At 47.1% G+C, this 20515-nt stretch overlaps 1 protein-coding gene across 1 annotated transcript in view; it reads right to left on the reverse strand.

Moving 5' to 3' along the window:
* ETFDH (electron transfer flavoprotein dehydrogenase) overlaps positions 1–20515 on the reverse strand; it is a 128571-nt gene that overhangs the window by 40596 nt on the left and 67460 nt on the right. Inside the window, exons 11-12 of the mRNA XM_030191603.1 lie at positions 19337–19519; positions 4813–5034 (exon numbers count right to left, since the gene is read on the reverse strand). Coding sequence (XP_030047463.1) covers positions 4813–5034; positions 19337–19519 — 405 coding nt within the window. The remainder of the gene's footprint in view (positions 1–4812; positions 5035–19336; positions 19520–20515) is intronic.

The raw sequence follows: 20515 nt of genomic DNA on the forward strand, positions 1-20515 counted from the left end.
GTCGTTGTCGAGGGACTGGACCGAGCCCCAAAAAGCTTTTCTTGCTGGGCTTCTCGAGACGCTTGAGCCGTTTCTTCATATGAAGACACAGACTACAAGCGGCTAGGCTATGGTCGGGCCCAAGGCACTGGATACACCAGGCGTGGGTACTGGTACCTGAGATGGTCCGGTTGCACCGAGTACAACGTTTGAAGCCGCTAGGTGTCCTCGATGACATGGAAGGAAAAACGGCTTCGGCGAAATCAGACGACGCAATTGTGCCAAAAAAGTGAAGAACACAAAAAGGGGAAAACCCGGCCGCAGCGAAAAGAAAGTAAACTTAATAATAGGCCAAAAAACACTAAAGGAAACTACAGGAATAAAAAAATGTAAAAGAAATAGAAAAAATAAAGAAAAAAGTCGTCATTCTTGTTCCTGGGCCAAAGAACGAGGAGTGACGGAAAAAAACTATGTCACCTCGTCCGGACAAAAAAGAACTGAGGAGGCACGCTCGCGACGGGCAGGAAGTCGTCCGCGCATGCACAGTGCACACTGCTCGCGCGCCAGAAGACTCTGGCAAAGTTTTATATTTTTGCTGGAAATATTTTGCCGCTTCCTGGGCCGACGCGGACGTCGACCCACTTGTGATAACAAGCAGTCCTCGGAGAATGGCAGTTAATGTCACAATTAAACACGTTATTTATTAGTTGCAATTTAAAAAGTTAATCATGACTAACTGCCCCCACCCTGCACTTCCCTCCATAGCATTTCTTTCTCTATCTCCCATCCTGTGGCCCAACACCTCTTCACTCTCCCTCCCCCCCCCCCCCCCCCCCAAAATCCCTCCCCAGTGCACTGCGAACCTTTCTCATTTGGCAGCATTGAGGAAACTCCTGGCCGGCGCAAGACTCCTCTCTGCTGTGTCAGTCTGCCAGAAACAGGAAATTGTGTCAAAGGAGGTGAGCCATGACAAAGGAAGGGAGGCCTGCATGGCCAGAAGGAATATATTCAATGCTGCCAGACAGGCAACTTAGTGAAGGGTCAGAGAGAAAGAGGTGCTAGGCCCACAGAACGAGGGTGAGTGAGGAAGAGACGCAAGACCCACTAGGGAGGGGGAATGCAAGAGAGAGAGAGATGAAAGGATGCCTGCTGGTGCTTTGCTGATAGGGGGCACAGCCGAGCCTGCCCCAGAAGCAGAAAGGATGATGCCACCATTCTCTGCCAGGTTGGTCATGTGGCTCTAGGACTCTGCCTGCCCTATGTGAGCAGCATGCACCAGCAGGATCCAAGCCTCAGGCTGCAGCCACACGTAGGCTGCCCAGATCACCTGGCGAAGGTGAAATCTTGCCTCCATGGATACACGAATACCAGCTAGGCTGCAGGAAGGAGCATCTGAAGAGGTAAGATGGGACTGGCAGGATCAGTGAGCAGTACCGGAGTCCATAAATAACGGCATGGAAGACCACCACAGGGAAGTTTATCAGTTCCTGCAGTAGAGTTTGGAAGTAGGAGGGAGGGGGAGAAACTGAAGTGGAGGGGGGGGGGGGGGGGGTAAGGAAATGAGAAGGGAAACCATTTCTTGCTGGACTCGGGGGGAGGAAGGAGAAGAGATGCCGGCATTATGAGGAAGGAAGAACATGGAAAGATGCTGGACCCGCTGGGGTGGGGGGACACACACAATGGGATGGAGGGAAGAGAAAGGGACAGAGATGGTGGCCCCTGGGAGGGGGCCGGGGAACAGGAGGGAAGGTGAGAATTGTTGGATCCCGTGGGATAAGAGAGAAGGAAGAGAAATGTGGGGCTGGGGGGAACAGGAACAAAGATGCTGGCCCCTGTGGAAGGAGCACAAAAAGGAAGGAAGAAAGATGCCGGCTCCCAGAGGAGTCGGCGGTGGGCAGGGGGTGGGGGACAAGAGGGAAGGGTGGGGTGTTGTGTGGTGTAGAGGAAAGGAAGAATGAGGGGAGAAGCTGGACATGGTGAGGGACAGGCACACAGAAGGGTAATGCTGGGAATGAGGAGAGAGATATGGATGCAGAAGGGAAATGATAAACAGGCAACAATAAGGACACAGAGAAGGGAGATGCTCAAGATAGCAGGAGGATAGGGGCAGGGACACTGAGGGGAGATAATGGACAGGGACGCAGAAGGAAGACGAATGATTGAGACATAGAAAGATTAAATGCCCTGGCAAGAGAATAAAATAGAAAACAGACAATAAAGGTAGAAAAAGTAATTTTATTATTTTCTATTTATTGATTAGAATATGTCAGTTTATGGAATGTACATATGCTATAACCGATTGGGGCCTGCGAGAGAAACCTCAATCATTTGCCTTAAATCTCCTGCATGTTGGACCGTATATCTGTGCTTGCTTCTGATATTGGTCTAAGGAAGTGATTAATTGTGATTAAAAACTTTTATTACAATGCAGCCCTCATGACTATTAGAGTGCCAGACAAAATCTTTACCAAGATGTCCAGGATGGGCTGCAGCATGCCAAGAATAAATGCTAGAATCTGCTCATTTTCCAAGCCATGAAAGCTAGACTCAAGTTTTAAGGCTTATTAAAATTTGATTAACTGCCCTTTGACATAAACACAAAATCAGTTGGCCAACAGGCTCTTAATATATATGAATGCACCTTCAGTTCAGCTGCTCTAACTCCCCACATTTATGAGTGGGGAAACATTGCACATCAATCTCTTTGCCAGCAAAGAAAATATAAAGCTTCGCATCTATTGTTTCATTCTATCTTCCTCCCTGCATCTCACTCCAGATCTGCTGACAAGTCCATGGTCACTCGTTTACACTTACTCTCCAATTCCACTCATAGCAAGGGTGCTTCCCAAGTTCTAGCAAAGCCGAAACACAATGATTCTCATACCACCCTATTAGCCTCAACAGAAATCTTTCCGTAGCCTCCAGAAACGTGCCTTTATGTCGTAAGAACATAAGAATAACCATACAGGGTCAGACCAACGGTCCATCTAGCCCAATTTCCTGCTTCCAACAGTGGCCAATCCAGGTCACAAGTACTTGGCAACATTCCATGCTACCAATCCCAGGGCAAGCAGTGGCTTCCCTCATGTCCATCTCAATAACAGACTATGGACCTTTCCTCCAGGAACTTGTCCAAATCTTTTTTTAAACCCAGATACATTACCTGCTGTTACCACATCCTCCAGCATCAAGTTCCAGGGCTTAACTATTCTTTTAAGTGAAAAAATACTTCCCTCCTATTATTTCCATGTAATTTCATTAAGTGTCCCCTGGTCTTTGTACTTTTTGAAAAAGTGAAACATTTACTCACTTTTACCCATTCTACACCACTCAGGATTTTGTAGACAAAGGGTAACCAAAAACACCCCCAGTGAGAATCGAACCCATGTCCTCTGCATTCAGGTCACATAGCCTTAACCCCTACGCCAAACACACACCTGTCTCCTTATAAGTTACTCTGGTTCCCAGCAGTAATCACTTCATAGGAGGGCTATTTCATCCATACCTTGTTTCTAGCCTTCACAACCTGGAAATTATGCAGGCTCTAAGCTCTACCTTGGTCACTATGCCTGAAGATTAATGGCTTCTCCATGGAATATTCTCAACTGATTAGCATAGAGGTACTGTACGTCTATGCAGAAGCCTTTGTGACACTCAAGCACAATATTTACAGTCCTTTTGGTCATGGCCAGGACTGAGGTGCAAGAGACATTTTAGCACATGTCAATCAATTCTTCTGCCACATATTCAACATGGAAAAAAATCTGGATTTCCTCAATTGAACAATCCAAATATGATGAAATACAGCATCAAAAATAACTAATGGGAGAGCTTTGTTTTGCATCTGTTTGGCTGAGTGGAAAATTGAAAAGCTGAAGAAACTGCTGCCCATGGGAAGAGCCATTCATGCTCAGAAATTGACACTCAATTCTGAGCTCTGGGAAAGCAGTTCTTCCTTATGCTGATGGATGACATCATCCACTTGTGTGCCTAATTCATTCTGCTCGTAAACATAAAAGGATTCTTAGCTGGCTACTAGAAATCATGGGAAGTTATCTAAGACAAAGAAGGTGTAACAAAATTAATATAGCATGTGCTTGTTATATTCAGTGTTAAAATCAGTAAGTAGCAATTCTGCATTAGAAATTGCAGAAAGATGCTATGTTTATCTTTGTGAAAAATGAACAATAATGGGAAATTTTCCACAAAAAAGTCTTAATTGTCATAAACACCCATGTGGAAAACTATAAAGACTGCACAATTTGCACTTTATGAATTCATAAGAAAATCAGAGGGGTTATTCTGGCCAATATATATATAGTCTGTCATCTGGAGGCTATAAGAAGATATTCTAAATAAAGACTGATAAATAGCCATAGATTTCTGAGGCCTTTTCCTCTTAATTTCTTCATTAACATATTGGTTCTTCATGGGTGTATGTTTATCTTATGCAGAGATTGTGTCAGCTTCTGATCACTTAGGGCCCTATTTACAAAGGCAAACTGTTTTTAGAGCACACTAACAGTGTAGATGGGCATCTACATGGTTAGCGTGTGCTTTTTAGTACATGCTAAACATGCTAGCGTACCTCTGTAAACAGGGCCTTTAGGGATTCATTGAAATATACAATTTGACCATATATGCCTAAACTTTTGCACATAACTGTGGTTTCTACAGAGAGAAAATGGGCAAGTCATATGAGCTTGATCCAACTGCTAATCATATAAGTTTCATTCACTCTGCTGAGCATGACGTGCATTTCATTCATGAAATCCCAGTGCGAACTAAATAGAGCCTTGTCTTCTCCCCCTCCTTGAACCCTTTGCTACATACCAGCAGGACAGAATCTCTGTTCAGGCCCATCATATATAGTCAAATTTCTGTTCACAGGAACACTGTCATCCAGCAAAGTCAGGTGTGGTGGCTGGTCATGCTCATGATTAGTGCCACTCAGAGCTACAGAAGAAAGAAGGTCAAAACTGATCTTTCCATCTGGTTTTGGATACTCAATTGGGGTACAGTCCTTGGCTGGTTTTAGTTGATCACTATCTGCACCTGAAACACAAAAAGCAGCACCCACATTATTCACCGAAGTAAAATTACAGAGAAAAATCTTCTGAAAACTACAGAGCAGTGGTTCACAACCAGTGTGTCACCAACAATTTGACAGACAGCATGCCTGCGCTTTTCTTAACAACCATGTGTGCCACAGGTAAGGGAGAGTTGAGAACTAGAGTCATGTACTTGAAATCTCCATAACTGTTCCCTACTTCTGTCACCAACCCCAATGGAAAATACTGCAGCCCATCCCTCTCCTCCACCCAAGCAATCACCACCATTGCATCTGTATTTCCTTTACATCATGGGAAACAAACAAAGCAGATCAGTATATGAAAAAAACAAAGTTTAATGGAAAATTGTTGAATAAAATTAGGAAGCCCGGCACAGGCTGCGTTTCGCCCAACTGGGCTGCATTAGGGGCTAGTGGATATCTGTGTAACCATATGATTTCCACTTAAAACTCTATTTGCTGAACTCACATATGTGTTCAGTTATCAGCAAACTAGAGAATTAGACTTGCGTTTGGTGGATATTGTAGATTCAATATAACAGCCAGTAGATTAAGAGGGGCATAATCGAACGTCGCAGGCCAAACAGATCGCCGGCGATCTATGTTGGCAGCGGCGCTACAGCTGGCTGGAACCGTATTATCAAAAAAGATGGCCGGCCATCTTTTTTTTTCGATAATACGGTTTAGCCCGGCCAAATGCCTTGGAGTTCGCCGGGTTTGAGATGGCCGGGTTTGTTTTTCAGCGATAATGGAAAGTTATGTTGGCCATCTCAAACCCCGGCCAAATTCAAGACATTTGGCCGTGGGAGGAGCCAGCATTTTTAGTGCACTGCCCCCCCTGACATGCCAGGACACCAACCAGCCACCCTAGGGGTCACTGCGGTGGACTTCAGAAAAGCTCCCACGTGCATAGCTCCCTCACTTTGGGAGCTGGGCCCCCCAACCCCCCCCCCCCCCAAACCCACTACCCACAAATGTACTGCACCCACTAAAATTGCTCCAGGGACCTGCATACAGCCTCTAGGACTTATTGCTGCTGTATAACTTTGGCACACCAGTTCACACCTGAAGATTAATCTCTCTGAAAAAGTCCTTTCTTGAAATAACCACGTTTACTCACAGTTAACTGCAGATCAGAGTCCCCTGGTACTAAGATTAGCAGTAGGTCAGAGCTGGCACAATAGTGTACAATGCCCTCTTACAGCACCATTCAAGGTAAGAACTACGTTCTCTAACGTGGGTAACACAGGAAAGGGAACTAAAACTGGCTTACAAAAATGGCCACTACCGCATGGACTACAACAGGAAACAAAACAGGGCACACTCTGACCCAGTTAGCAGGGGGGAAAAGCACCATGGGAGTAGAGCCCAGTACCCTACACCCACCACAATGCATTGCTAATGTGACTCTGCAGGGCACCTAACAGAAAAGGTGTCACACTCACCCGAGAGCCACATCGCAACCAGGGAAAGGCTGTCGGAGGATAGCACACATTCTGCTGTCATGGAGGTGGGTACGGCATTTGAGGCTGGCATACAGGCTGGCAAAAAAGGTTTTTAGTTTTATTTTTTTTAGTATGGAAGGGGGTTGGTGACCACTGGGGGAGTATGGGGAGGTCATCCCCCATTCCCTCCAGTGGTCATCTGGTCAGTTGGGGCACCTTTTTGAGGCTTGGTCGTGAAAATAAAAGGACCAAGTAAACCCGGCGAAATACTGCTTAACGCCGCTTTTTTTTTTTCCACTATCGGCGAAAGCCGGCCATCTGGTAGCCATGCCCATGTCCGCCTTCGCTAATCTATCGACACGCCCCCTTGAACTTTCGCTGGCGAAGCGACGGGAAAGCGGCGATGCTATCTAAAATGCCGCTTTTGATTATACAGATTTCGCCGCTTTTAAGAAATCGCCGGCCATCTCCCGATTTGTGTTGGAAGATAGCCAGCGAGCACTTTCGATTATAAGCTGGTAAGTGAACTCACATATGTAAAGTGGAATTGAAAGACAGCTTTACCAGAGGCAATTCAAAAAGAAGAGTCACGCCGGAGACGTGGGTCAACATCTAGGCCAGTTGGGCGAAACACGGCCTGTGTCGGGCTTCCTTATTTTATTCAACAATTTTCCATTAAACTTTGTTTTTTTCATATACTGATCTGCTTTGTTTGTTTCCTATCTTGGAGTTTGCGGATCGGTTACCCTGTTGTTTTCTTGGACCCTTCCTTTACATCATAACAGCATAAAGAATGGCAAGTCAAATGCAAAGCACTGATAAGGAAGGCAAAGAGGGAATTTGAAAAAAAGATTGTGTTGGAGGCAAAAACACATAGTAAAAAACTTTTTAGATATATTAAAAGCAGGAAGCCGGCAAAGGAATCGGTTGGACCGCTAGATGACCGAGGGGTAAAAGGGGGACCCAGGGAAGACAAAGTCACAGCAGATATATTAAATGAATTCTTTGTGTTGGTCTTCACCGAGGAAGATTTGGGAGAGATACCAGTGCCAGAAAAGATATTCAAAGCTGATGAGTCATTGCAGGTCCAACATACCTTTCGCTCAATTCTTAAGATACCAGAAGATCTCTTCCTCTAATATCGCATATCAACAAGAAGCAGATACTCTACAAAAGAAGCTTGCTAATGGAGGATATCCTGCAGCTCTTGTGAAAAAGGCTAAAAAAGAGCATTTTTTTAACCATAGATAATGGTTGTTGACTCCTTGAGTAACCCACACTGAACAGGAGGAAGGTTTGACATTTGTAACCAAGTATAATGTCACACAGATACAGTGAGGAGGATGATCAAGAAACATATTCCTATATTGAAAGTTCATCCTTGTTTTCAAAAATTGAGAATTCTATTTGCCTTTCAGTGCAGTAATTTTTTTTTTTTGTTACATTTGTACCCCGCGCTTTCCCACTCATGGCAGGCTCAATACGGCTTACACGGGGCAATGGAGGGTTAAGTGACTTGCCCAGAGTCACAAGGAGCTGCCTGTGCCGGGAATCAAACTCAGTTCCTCAGTTTCCCAGGACCAAAGTCCACCACCCTAACCACTAGGCCACTCCTCCACTCCTATATAATCCTAATAATTTGAATGACATGTTATGCACAGCTGAGCCATGGACCCATGAAGAAAGAGTTATTAGAACACAAGGTCATCATACAGCGTGTGGATCGTGCACAACATGTAACACGATGTTGGACTCTAATCAATTTATAGATGTTGGACTCCAATTTATAGATTTTCATATGGGAATGGTTTATCCTTTTAGAGCTCAAACTTCCTGTCTGTCTCTTAATGTTATATATCTTTTGATATGTCCATGTAATTTATATTACATTGGTCAAACGTCTTGCGCTCTGAAAACGCGCCTTACTGAGCATAGACACTGCATATATTCTCAAAAGACGCATGAACCTTTGGTATCTCATTTCATGGAAAAGCAAGTTTTCGGAGGTACAGTGTTAGAACAACTAAAAGTTATGGAGCGAAGAGGAGACATACGGCGTTTACTTCGCCAAAGGGAGCAAAGATGGATTTTTACTTTACACACTGTTATCCCTAAAGGATTAAATACTTTTATTGAATGGAAGGCGTTCCTATAATTTGGCACCCGAGACGTTCTGACGTAATTCTATAATGCGAGGATTTAAAGCTCTTGGCGTCCCTTGAGAAGCAGCTGCCATTTTGTGAAAAACTAGAAGAGCCAACGGTGGTGAATTTAAACTGCGGTCTTGGATGGGTCCCGTGGAAATTATTTTCCCCTGAAGCAGCCAAACGATGGTGCAACAGGGCACCCCTGTTGGGATTTAAAAAGAAGTGATCGGGACTTTGAGTGTATCTGTATTTCATTGGGGTGCTGCCGTGGTGCCCATCGCAGTGCCCATGATTTGTAGGTAAATATCATTGTTAAAGCAGAAATAGTTGTGAGTTTGAATAAATTTGATTAATTTTGTAATAGTTTCCGGTGAGTATTGATGGTCCATTGTGGATGTTTTTAGGAGCTTCTCACATGCAGCTATGCCATTCGCATGGGAAATGCATTCCAGATATTTACAAAGGTGGAAAGAAGAGCAAACAGCCAGCATTTTTAAACGGTGAAGTGAAAGAGGTTATTAGAGCCAAAAGAACACCCTTTCAAAGAATAGAAAAAGGACCTGAATGAAGAAAATAAGAAGCAACATAAGTGCTGGCAAGTAAGATGCAAAGCACTGATAAAGAAGGCTAAAAGAGAATATGAAAAACTTGCCAGAGAGGCAAAACTCACAACAACCACCTTTTCAGGTACATCAGAAGCAGAAAGCTTGTGAGAGAATCCGTGGGACTGTTAGATCACTGAAGGAGCAAAAGGGGCACTCAGGAAGGACAAGGCCATAGCAGAGAGATTGAATAAATTCTTTGCTTTGGTCTTTACAGAAGATGTAAGAGATCTACTTGTATCAGAAATGGTTTTCAAGGGTGACGGTGCGGAGAAACTGACACAGAACTCTCGGTGAACCTGGAAGACGTACTGAGACAAATCAACAAATTTAAGAGTAGTAAATCACCTGGGCCGGATGACATGCACCCTAGGATACTGAAAGAACTCAAACATGAACTTCCTGATCTGCTATTAGTGATCTGTAACCTGTTGTTAAAATCATCTATAGTACCTGAAGATTGGAGGGTGGCCAATCTAATGCCGATTTTTAAAAAAGGTTCCAGGGGTAATCCGGGAAATTACAGACTAGTAAGTCTGACATTGGTGCCGGTCAAAATATGCATCTTGTCTGGGCTTCCAAGATGGTATTTTTAAACACATCCTTGCAAAACATCCAGCTGCAAACTATGCCAAAACATTTCACAACACCCCACAGTCATTCACAAAGGAAAAATATTCAACATAAAGGAATCCTTCACATGCTCATCTTCCAATGTAGTATATATCATCCAGTGTAAAAAATGTGACGAAGGGTGCTATATAGTGGAAACTATTATAAAGAATAATATTACGAAACACATAAACATGGGTTTACTGGTACAGAGTTAGCATGGATTCAGCTAAGGGAAGTCTTGCCTCACTATTTGCTTTATTTCTTTGAAGGTGTGAACAAACATGTGGATAAAGGTAAGCCGGTTGATGTAGTGTATCTAGATTTTCAGAAAGCTTTTAATAAAGTTCCTCATGAGAGACTTGTGAGAGAATTAAAGAGTCATGGGATAGGAGACAACGTTCTGTTGTGGACTGGGAATTGGTTATTGGACAGAAAACAGAGGGTAGGGTTAAATGGTGATTTTTCTCAATGGAGAGTGAATAGTGGAGTGTCGCAGGGATCTGTACTGAGACCAGTGCTATTTAAGATATTTATTAATTATCTGGAAACTAGAACAGCAAGTGAGGTGATTAAATATGCTGATGACACAAAACTATTCAAAGTTGTTAAAATACATGCGGACTGTGACAAATTGCAGGAACACCTTAAGAAATTGGAAGACTGGGTATCTAAATGGCAGATTAAATTTAATATGGACAAATTCAAAGTGATGCACATTGGGAAGAATAATTCGAATCACAGTTACCTCATACTAGGGTGTGGGAGTTGACGACCAAGAAAAAGATCTAGGTGTCGTTGTAGACAATATGCTGAAATCTTCTGTCCAGTGTGAGGTGGTGGCCAAAAAAGCAAAGAGGATGCTAGGAATTATTAGGAAAGGGATAGTAAATAAGACCAAGAATACTACAATGCCTCTGTATCACTCACCTTGACTATTGCACTCAATTCTGGTCGCCGTATCTCAGAAAAGATACAGCAGAATTAGTAACAAAGAGCAACCAAAATGATAAATGGGATGGAAGTAGCCTAGTGGTTAGTGCAGCGGACTTTGATCCTGGGGAACTGGGTTTGATTCCCACTGCAGCTCCTTGTGACTGTGGGAAAGTCACTTAGCCCTCCATTGCCCCAGGTACAAAATAAGTACCTGTATATATGTAAACTGCTTTGAATGTAGTTGCAAAATACCACAGAAAGGCGGTATATCAAGTCCCATTTCCCGTTCCCTTTACCCTTATATGAGGAAAGGCTAAAGAGGTTAGGGCTCTTCAGCTTAGAAAAAAAAGACGGCTGAGGGGAGATATGATTGAGGTCTACAAAATCCTGAGTAGTGTAGAATGAGAAGTGAATCGATTTATTGCTCTTTCAAAAAGGACACAATGAAGTTACATGGAAATACTTTTAAAACAAATAGGAGGAAATATTTTTTTCACTCAACGAACAGTTAAGCTCTGGAACGTAACAGTGTATCTGGGTTTAAAAAACAGTTTGGACAAGTTCCTGGAGGAAAAGTCCTTAGTCTGCTACTGAGAAAGACATGGGGAAGAAACAGCTTACCCTGGGATTGGTAGCATGGAATGTTGCTACTATCTGGGTTTCTGTCAGGTATCTGTGAACTGGATTGGCCACTGTTGGAACAGGATACTGGGTTAAATATACCATTGGTCTGACCCAGTATGGCTAGTCATAAGTACATAAGTAATGCCATACTGGGAAAAGACCAAGGGTCCATCGAGCCCAGCATCCTGTCCACGACAGCGGCCAATCCAGGCCAAGGGCACCTGGCAAGCTTCCCAAATGTACAAACATTCTATACATGTTATTCCTGGAATTTTGGATTTTTCCAAGTCATACGAGTTGGAGAGAGTATTCCACACACTGCTCAGAAAACAAAGCCACCATTCCAGAGCTCAGCAGATGGTGGCAGTAGCAAAGGGCTGGAAATATGAGAGTACGAGAGAGATGTTTGGAACATTTCCCATAATTACACAGCATGGTGCAGATTCTGTGGCTGCAATAATAGGAAAATGGAGGCCCTGATTACTACATACTAGCTCAAAGAGTAATTTTCACTGTCTAACCTCATGCCCGTTTTTACATCCAAGTATTTGCACGGCCAACAGAAGAAATCCCAGAATGTTTAGAAAGTTAATTGATAAAAAAATGATTGTCCAGTCCATGCATCACAACTAGACTGTAAGCTCTATTGAGAAGGGACTTATGGCGTGCCGAGTACAACTAGTAGCCATACAGAAATGAAAAGTAATGATAGAAAAGGTAGACTGGCTCAGGTACCCTTAAAGCAGCATTTCTCATATATTTTTGTGGCTGTGACCCTTTATAGTGGGTGTCATGAAACGCCTAGAGCCCACCTGGGGGGTTAACCCTGCGGCCACCTAAAGGGTCTGTCCCAGCACTGCTACCACCTGCACATGTGCTCTACACTGGCATACTCTTCCACCCACCTGCTGGCTCCCAACTGCCTCTGGGTGAGTCTCCCGCTCTCAAATTATCTTCAGTGATTTCTAGGACACTGGGGCCACACTCTCAGGAGCCCCACAGTTCCCAGAAAGCACCCACAGACCAAAACACAAACCACCAGGATTCTTAGTCAGTCTAAGACAGCAAAGTTAATAAACTAATAAGATTTATTGTCAGGAAATCGAACAGTGAGCCATATAAAACAGATGGAAACGTAATAGGCAATAACAGGTAACTGGAAGTTCAGGAAATATAACTGCTCACAGAGCCTCAGTAAAGAGGTCTTTCTCTCGCTACTTCCAAACTGAAACTAAAAATATTATCTCACAGCTTAGGCGGGAGAAAGGAAACTGTCAGTTCTGATACAGCTTTACAAAAAAGACAATTGCCATCTGCTGGCCAAACCAGGGAACAAATATGTTATACATTCACTTCTGAAGTTACAAATTCCGTTTTGTCACAGTGGGTTTTAAGAAACCAACATGACCCCAAGCTCTATCTTTTCTCCTGTACCTCTGCTCCAGGCTGACTGATGTTGTTACTTGTTTCCTGTTGAGAATGCACAAGCTGAGTTATAATGCCCATCAGCCTGCACAGGTTGATGATGCTGATCTCTCCCTCCCCTCCCCAACAATTGTTGCAACCCCAAACAAGGGTTACGTTACCTAAAGTTTGAGAACCACTGCCTTACAGGGTCAGCTGCCAGCTCTGACCCTATCATGTGACCAAATAGCGAATGCTACATACCTGTAGAAGGTATTCTCCGAGGACAGCAGGCTGATTGTTCTCACTGATGGGTGACGTCCACGGCAGCCCCTCCAATCGGAATCTTCACTAGCAAAATCCTTTGCTAGCCCTCGTGCGCCGATGCGCACCGCGCATGCGCGGCCGTCTTCCCGCCCGAAACCGGCTCGTGCCGGCCAGTCTCATATGTAGCAAGAAAAAAGAGAAGGGAAGACACAACTCCAAAGGGGAGGCGGGCGGGTTTGTGAGAACAATCAGCCTGCTGTCCTCGGAGAATACCTTCTACAGGTATGTAGCATTCGCTTTCTCCGAGGACAAGCAGGCTGCTTGTTCTCACTGATGGGGTATCCCTAGCCCTCAGGCTCACTCAAAACAACAACCATGGTCAATTGGGCCTCGCAACGGCGAGGACATAACTGAGATTGACCTAACAATTTATCCAACTAACTGAGAGTGTAGCCTGGAACAGAATAAAACATGGGCCTAGGAGGGTGGAGTTGGATTCTAAACCCCGAACAGATTCTGAAGCACTGACTGCCCGAACCGACTGTCGCGTCGGGTATCCTGCTGCAGGCAGTAATGAGATGTGAATGTGTGGACAGATGACCACGTCGCAGCTTTGCAAATCTCTTCAATAGTGGCTGACTTCAAGTGGGCTACCGATGCTGCCATGGCTCTAACATTATGAGCCGTGACATGACCCTCAAGAGCCAGCCCAGCCTGGGCGTAAGTGAAGGAAATGCAATCTGCTAGCCAATTGGATATGGTGCGTTTCCCCACAGCCACTCCCCTCCTGTTGGGATCAAAAGAAACAAACAATTGGGCGGACTGTCTGTTGGGCTGTGTCCGCTCCAGATAGAAGGCCAATGCTCTCTTGCAGTCCAATGTGTGCAGCTGACGTTCAGCAGGGCAGGAATGAGGACGGGGAAAGAATGTTGGCAAGACAATTGTCTGGTTCAGATGGAACTCCGACACAACCTTTGGCAAGAACTTAGGATGAGTGCGGAGGACTACTCTGTTATGATGAAATTTGGTGTAAGGGGCCTGGGCTACCAGGGCCTGCAGCTCACTGACTCTACGAGCTGAAGTAACTGCCACCAAGAAAATGACCTTCCAGGTCAAGTACTTCAGATGGCAGGAGTTCAGTGGCTCAAAAGGAGGTTTCATCAGCTGGGTGAGAACGACATTGAGATCCCATGACACTGTAGGAGGCTTGACAGGGGGCTTTGACAAAAGCAAACCTCTCATGAAGCGAACAACTAAAGGCTGTCCTGAGATCGGCTTACCTTCCACACGGTAATGGTATGCACTGATCGCACTAAGGTGAACCCTTACAGAGTTGGTCTTGAGACCAGACTCAGACAAGTGCAGAAGGTATTCAAGCAGGGTCTGTGTAGGACAAGAGCGAGGATCTAGGGCCTTGCTGTCACACCAGACGGCAAACCTCCTCCATAGAAAGAAGTAACTCCTCTTAGTGGAATCTTTCCTGGAAGCAAGCAAGATGCGGGAGACACCCTCTGACAGACCCAAAGAGGCAAAGTCTACGCTCTCAACATCCAGGCCGTGAGAGCCAGGGACCGGAGGTTGGGATGCAGAAGCGCCCCTTCGTCCTGTGTGATGAGGGTCAGAAAACACTCCAATCTCCACGGTTCTTCGGAGAACAACTCCAGAAGAAGAGGGAACCAGATCTGACGCGGCCAAAAAGGAGCAATCAGAATCATGGTGCCTCGGTCTTGCTTGAGTTTCAACAAAGTCTTCCCCACCAGAGGTATGGGAGGATAAGCATACAGCAGACCCTCCCCCCAGTCCAGGAGGAAGGCATCCGATGCCAGTCTGCCGAGGGCCTGAAGCCTGGAACAGAACTGAGGGACTTTGTGGTTGGCTCGAGATCTACCAAGGGGGTGCCCCACACCTGGAAGATCTGTCGCACTACACGGGAATTGAGCGACCACTCGTGAGGTTGCATAATCCTGCTCAACCTGTCGGCCAGACTGTTGTTTACGCCTGCCAGATATGTGGCTTGGAGCACCATGCCGTGACGGCGAGCCCAGAGCCACATGCTGACGGCTTCCTGACACAGGGGGTGAGATCCGGTGCCCCCCTGCTTGTTGATGTAATACATGGCAACCTGGTTGTCTGTCTGAATTTGGATAATTTGGTGGGACAGCCGATCTCTGAAAGCCTTCAGAGCGTTCCAGACCGCTCGTAACTCCAGAAGATTGATCTGCAGATCGCGTTCCTGGAGGGACCAGCTTCCTTGGGTGTGAAGCCCATCGACATGAGCTCCCCACCCCAGGAGAGACGCATCCGTGGTCAGCACTTTTTGTGGCTGAGGAATTTGGAAAGGACGTCCCAGAGTCAAATTGGACCAAATCGTCCACCAATACAGGGATTTGAGAAAACTCGTGGACAGGTGGATCACGTCTTCTAGATCCCCAGCAGCCTGAAACCACTGGGAAGCTAGGGTCCATTGGGCAGATCTCATGTGAAGGCGGGCCATGGGAGTCACATGAACTGTGGAGGCCTTGTGGCCCAGCAATCTCAACATCTGCCGAGCTGTGATCTGCTGGGACGCTCGCACCCGCGAGACGAGGGACAACAAGTTGTTGGCTCTCGTCTCTGGGAGATAGGCGCGAGCCGTCCGAGAATCCAGCAGAGCTCCTATGAATTCGAGTTTCTGCACTAGGAGAAGATGGGACTTTGGATAATTTATCACAAACCCCAGTAGCACCAGGAGGCGAATAGTCATCTGCATGGACTGTAGAGCTCCTGCCTCGGATGTGTTCTTCACCAGCCAATCGTCGAGATATGGGAACACGTGTACCCCCAGCCTGCGAAGTGCCGCTGCTACTACAGCCAAGCACTTCGTGAACACTCTGGGCGCAGAGGTGAGCCCAAAGGGTAGCACACAGTACTGGAAGTGACGTGTGCCCAGCTGAAATCGCAGATACTATCTGTGAGCTGGCAGTATCGGGATGTGTGTGTAGGCGTCCTTCAAGTCCAGAGAGCATAGCCAATTGTTTTCCTGAATCATGGGGAGAAGGGTGCCCAGGGAAAGCATCCTGAACTTTTCTTTGACCAGATATTTGTTCAGGGCCCTTAGGTCTAGGATGGGACGCATCCCCCCTGTTTTCTTTTCCACAAGGAAGTACCTGGAATAGAATCCCAGCCCTTCTTGCCCGGATGGCACGGGCTCGACCGCATTGGCGCTGAGAAGGGCGGAGAGTTCCTCTGCAAGTACCTGCTTGTGCTGGAAGCTGTAAGACTGAGCTCCCGGTGGACAATTTGGAGGTTTTGAGGCCAAATTGAGGGTGTATCCTTGCCGGACTATTTGGAGAACCCACTGATCGGAGGTTATGAGAGGCCACCTTTGGTGAAAAGCTTTCAACCTCCCTCCGACCGGCAGGTCGCCCGGCACTGACACTTGGATGTCGGCTATGCTCTGCTGGAGCCAGTCTCAAAAGCTCGTCCCTTGCTTTTGCTGGGGAGCCGAGGGGCCTTGCTGAGGCGCACGCTGCTGACGAGAGCGAGCGCGCTGGGGCTTAGCCTGGGCCGCAGGCTGTCGAGAAGGAGGATTGTACCTAAGCTTACCAGAAGAGTAGGGAACAGTCCTCCTTCCCCCAAAAAATCGTCTACCTGTAGAGGTAGAAGCTGAAGGCTGCCGGCGGGGAGAACTTGTCGAAAGCAGTATCCCGCTGGTGGAGCTGCTCTACCACCTGCTCGACTTTTTCTCCAAAAATGTTATCCGCACGGCAAGGCAAGTCCGCAATCCGCTGCTGGAGTCTATTCTCTAGGTCGGAGGCACGCAGCCATGAGAGTCTGCGCATCACCACACCTTGAGCAGCGGCCCTGGACGCAACATCAAAGGTGTCATACACCCCTCTGGCCAGGAATTTTCTGCACGCCTTCAGCTGCCTGACCACCTCCTGAAAAGGCTTGGCTTGCTCAGGGGGGAGCTTATCCACCAAGCCCGCCAACTGCCGCACATTATTCCGCATGTGTATGCTCGTGTAGAGCTGGTAAGACTGAATTTTGGCCACGAGCATAGAGGAATGGTAGGCCTTCCTCCCAAAGGAGTCTAAGGTCCTAGAGTCCTTGCCCGGGGGCGCCGAAGCATGCTCCCTAGAACTCTTAGCCTTCTTTAGGGCCAAATCCACAACTCCAGAGTCGTGAGGCAACTGAGTGCGCATCAGCTCTGGGTCCCCATGGATCCGGTACTGGGACTCGATCTTCTTGGGAATGTGGGGATTACTTAATGGCTTGGTCCAGTTCGCCAGCAATGTCTTTTTGAGGACATGATGCATGGGTACTGTAGACGCTTCCTTAGGTGGAGAAGGATAGTCCAGGAGCTCAAACATTTCAGCCCTGGGCTCGTCCTCCACAACCACCGGGAAGGGGATGGCCGTAGACATCTCCCGGACAAAGGAAGCGAAAGACAGACTCTCGGGAGGAGAAAGCTGCCTTTCAGGAGAGGGAGTGGGATCAGAAGGAAGACCATCAGACTCCTCGTCAGAGAAATATCTGATGTCCTCCTCCTCCTCCCACGAGGCCTCACCATCGGTATCAGACACAAGTTCACGAACCTGTGTCTGAAGCCGTGCCCGGCTCGACTCCGTGGAACCACGGCCACGGTGGGAGCGTCGAGAGGTAGACTCCCTCGCCCGCACCGGTGAAGCTCCCTCCGCCGACGTCGTCGGGGAGCCTTCCTGGGAGGCTACCGCAGTCGGTACCGCAAGCGGTACCGATGTCGGAGACCTCACCCCGGGCAAGGGGCCATCCGGCGCCTCACTTGACGGTACCGGTGGCGCAAGCACCCCCGGTACCGGAGGGGAAGGGTGCAACAGCTCTCCCAGGATCTCTGGGAGAACGGCCCGGAGACTCTTGTGCAGAGCGGCTGTGGAGAAAGACATGGAAGCCGATGCAGGTGTCGATGTCAGAGTCTGTTCCGGGCGTGGAAGCTGTTCCGGGCTGTCCATAGTGGAGCGCATCGACACCTCTTGAACAGAGGGTGAGCGGTCCTCTCGGTGCCGATGCCTGCTGGGTGCCGACTCCCTCGGCGACCCAGAGCTCTCAGTGCCGACACGGGAAGGAGACCGGTGCCGATGCTTCTTCGACTTCTTGGGACGAAGCATGTCACCGGAGCTTCCCGGCACCGACGAGGACGTAGAATCCAGCCGTCGCTTCCTCGGGGCCGAGGCCGAAGAAGGTCGGTCTCAGGGGGGTTGTACCGCAGGAGCCCTCAGGGTAGGGGGAGACCCACCCGAAGGCTCACCGCAGGGGAATGGACAGCCCTCACCTGCACTCCAGATGAAGTACCACCGTCCGACGACATCAGCAGACGAGGAGGTCCCGGTACCACCGACGCCGCCTTCCGATGTCTCAGCCCCGATGCAGAGGGTCGATGCAGAGGGTCGATGCCTCGATACACTCGATGCAATCGCGGCTGAGGATGAAGGTCCGGACGCTGGCGACGTCGATGCACTCGATACTCCCGGTGCCGATGCCGACGAAGAGTCCGAGAAGAAAACGTTCCACTGGGCCAATCTCGCTACCTGAGTCCGCTTTTGTAAAAAAGAGAGCACAGACTACAGGCCTGCGGGCGGTGCCCAGCCCACAGACACTGAAGACACGACGCGTGTCTATCAGTGAGCGAGATTACCCGGGCGCACTGGGTGCACTTCTTGAAGCCGCTGGGAGACTTCGATGTCATGGGCGGAAAAATCGCGCCGGCGAGATCAAAACTCGTAATGGTGAAGATGGCACCACAAAAAGGGGAAGAAAAAACTTCGAACCGAGGCCTCAAAGGGGCCTACCCCGACGACGAAAGAAAACTTCATGGGGCAAAAACTAGAAATATAGGAAGGGGACAGACCGAAAGGTTTCCTTCCGAAAGGATTTTTTTTTTTTTTTCTTAGCGAAGTCCAAAAAAACGCGCGAGGTTGACTTTTCGGGGCGCGAACGGCGTAACACGACCGTACCGAGCGCGGACAAAAGAAGACTGGCCGGCACGAGCCGGTTTCGGGCGGGAAGACGGCCGCGCATGCGCGGTGCGCATCAGCGTGCGAGGGCTAGCAAAGGATTTTGCTAGTGAAGATTCCGATTGGAGGGGCTGCCGTGGACGTCACCCATCAGTGAGAACAAGCAGCCTGCTTGTCCTCGGAGAAAATATATTAAACTAAGACTGATGTTGCACTATCATTCAGATTTTTACTGTAATTTAAAATCAAGTGTACTGTCTAAAAGAGGCAGGATTACCTTTATGCTTCAGTGTCCAGGGTTCCTTTCCTCTTAGTATCCAATAAAATATACCAGTGTAAATCATGCCACCATACAAGCCCAGTGGGCTATGGCAGGAAGGCCTGATGTTTCTAACAGAATAGAGCTCTTTCCACACCCACGACTTCTTCAGATTCTCCTCATATTCTGGCAAATAAAGACCTAACAACAATAGGAGATTGCAGTGAATTGTAAATATCATCAGAATAGCTATCCATTAGTAGAGGTTGTATATTCACTGGTAAACACAAATTATGAATTCATTTTATTTTAAAAATTATTTCAAACATTCTCCTAACTTGAAACATTTCAAGTAGCTTAACACAGGATCTAGGTTAATTAGTTACTATTACTGCAGCCTGCTCACAGGGGTATCTCTCCTACTTGAGTTGCTTTCTTGTTTTTGGAAAACCTATGGCTCTATGTTAAACGCTTGCTGGACTATCAAGATGATTAATCTTGTTTCCTTTGTTTATGAACCAATAAGAATTAACAACTAAGGTATCACTGTGTCTGAAGTAGACTTAGTCTTTCCCTCTTCATTCTTGCCTTGTCTTTCACCATTGGTCAAAAGTTACTTCAGAAGATCAACACTGATGGTCAAAAGGTACCAGCAACCATGAATAGGAGAGAAACCATGGGCACACTGTTCAGTCTTTAGAATGGCCCAATGGCAATACTCTATATCACCATACAGAAAACATGGGTACAATTCCTGGGTCATCCCTGCCACTTCCTGGGTTGGGGATACTGCAGAAGTATCATTCACAGATCTTGGTAGGAGGGAGGGACTCCCAGTCATCACACAATGATGACACCTGGTGGCCAATTTTAAGGTCCACAATTGCAGGGTTCCAAAGGGAGCCCTGGTGCTGCTGACTGGGACAGCTGAATTGGAAGGGGACAGTAACATGTTTTAGGCCCATGCAACAAAACCTTGGTACCACTATTCCCCCAAAAGAAGGGATAACCATGATACCTGTATCCTCCCTCACCAAAAGAACAAAATAATCATGCTTCCAACCAGGGTAACCATATCTGCATCCTCAACAAGGGAGGGGTAACTGTGATGCCAGTATTATTTCAGAGGACGTGATGGTAGCAATACTGGTATCCACCATTGACATCATAATGTGACATCTTATTAGAGACACTTCC

The sequence above is a fragment of the Microcaecilia unicolor genome, chromosome 2 (assembly GCF_901765095.1).
Source record: "Microcaecilia unicolor chromosome 2, aMicUni1.1, whole genome shotgun sequence".
NCBI lineage: Eukaryota > Metazoa > Chordata > Amphibia > Gymnophiona > Siphonopidae > Microcaecilia > Microcaecilia unicolor.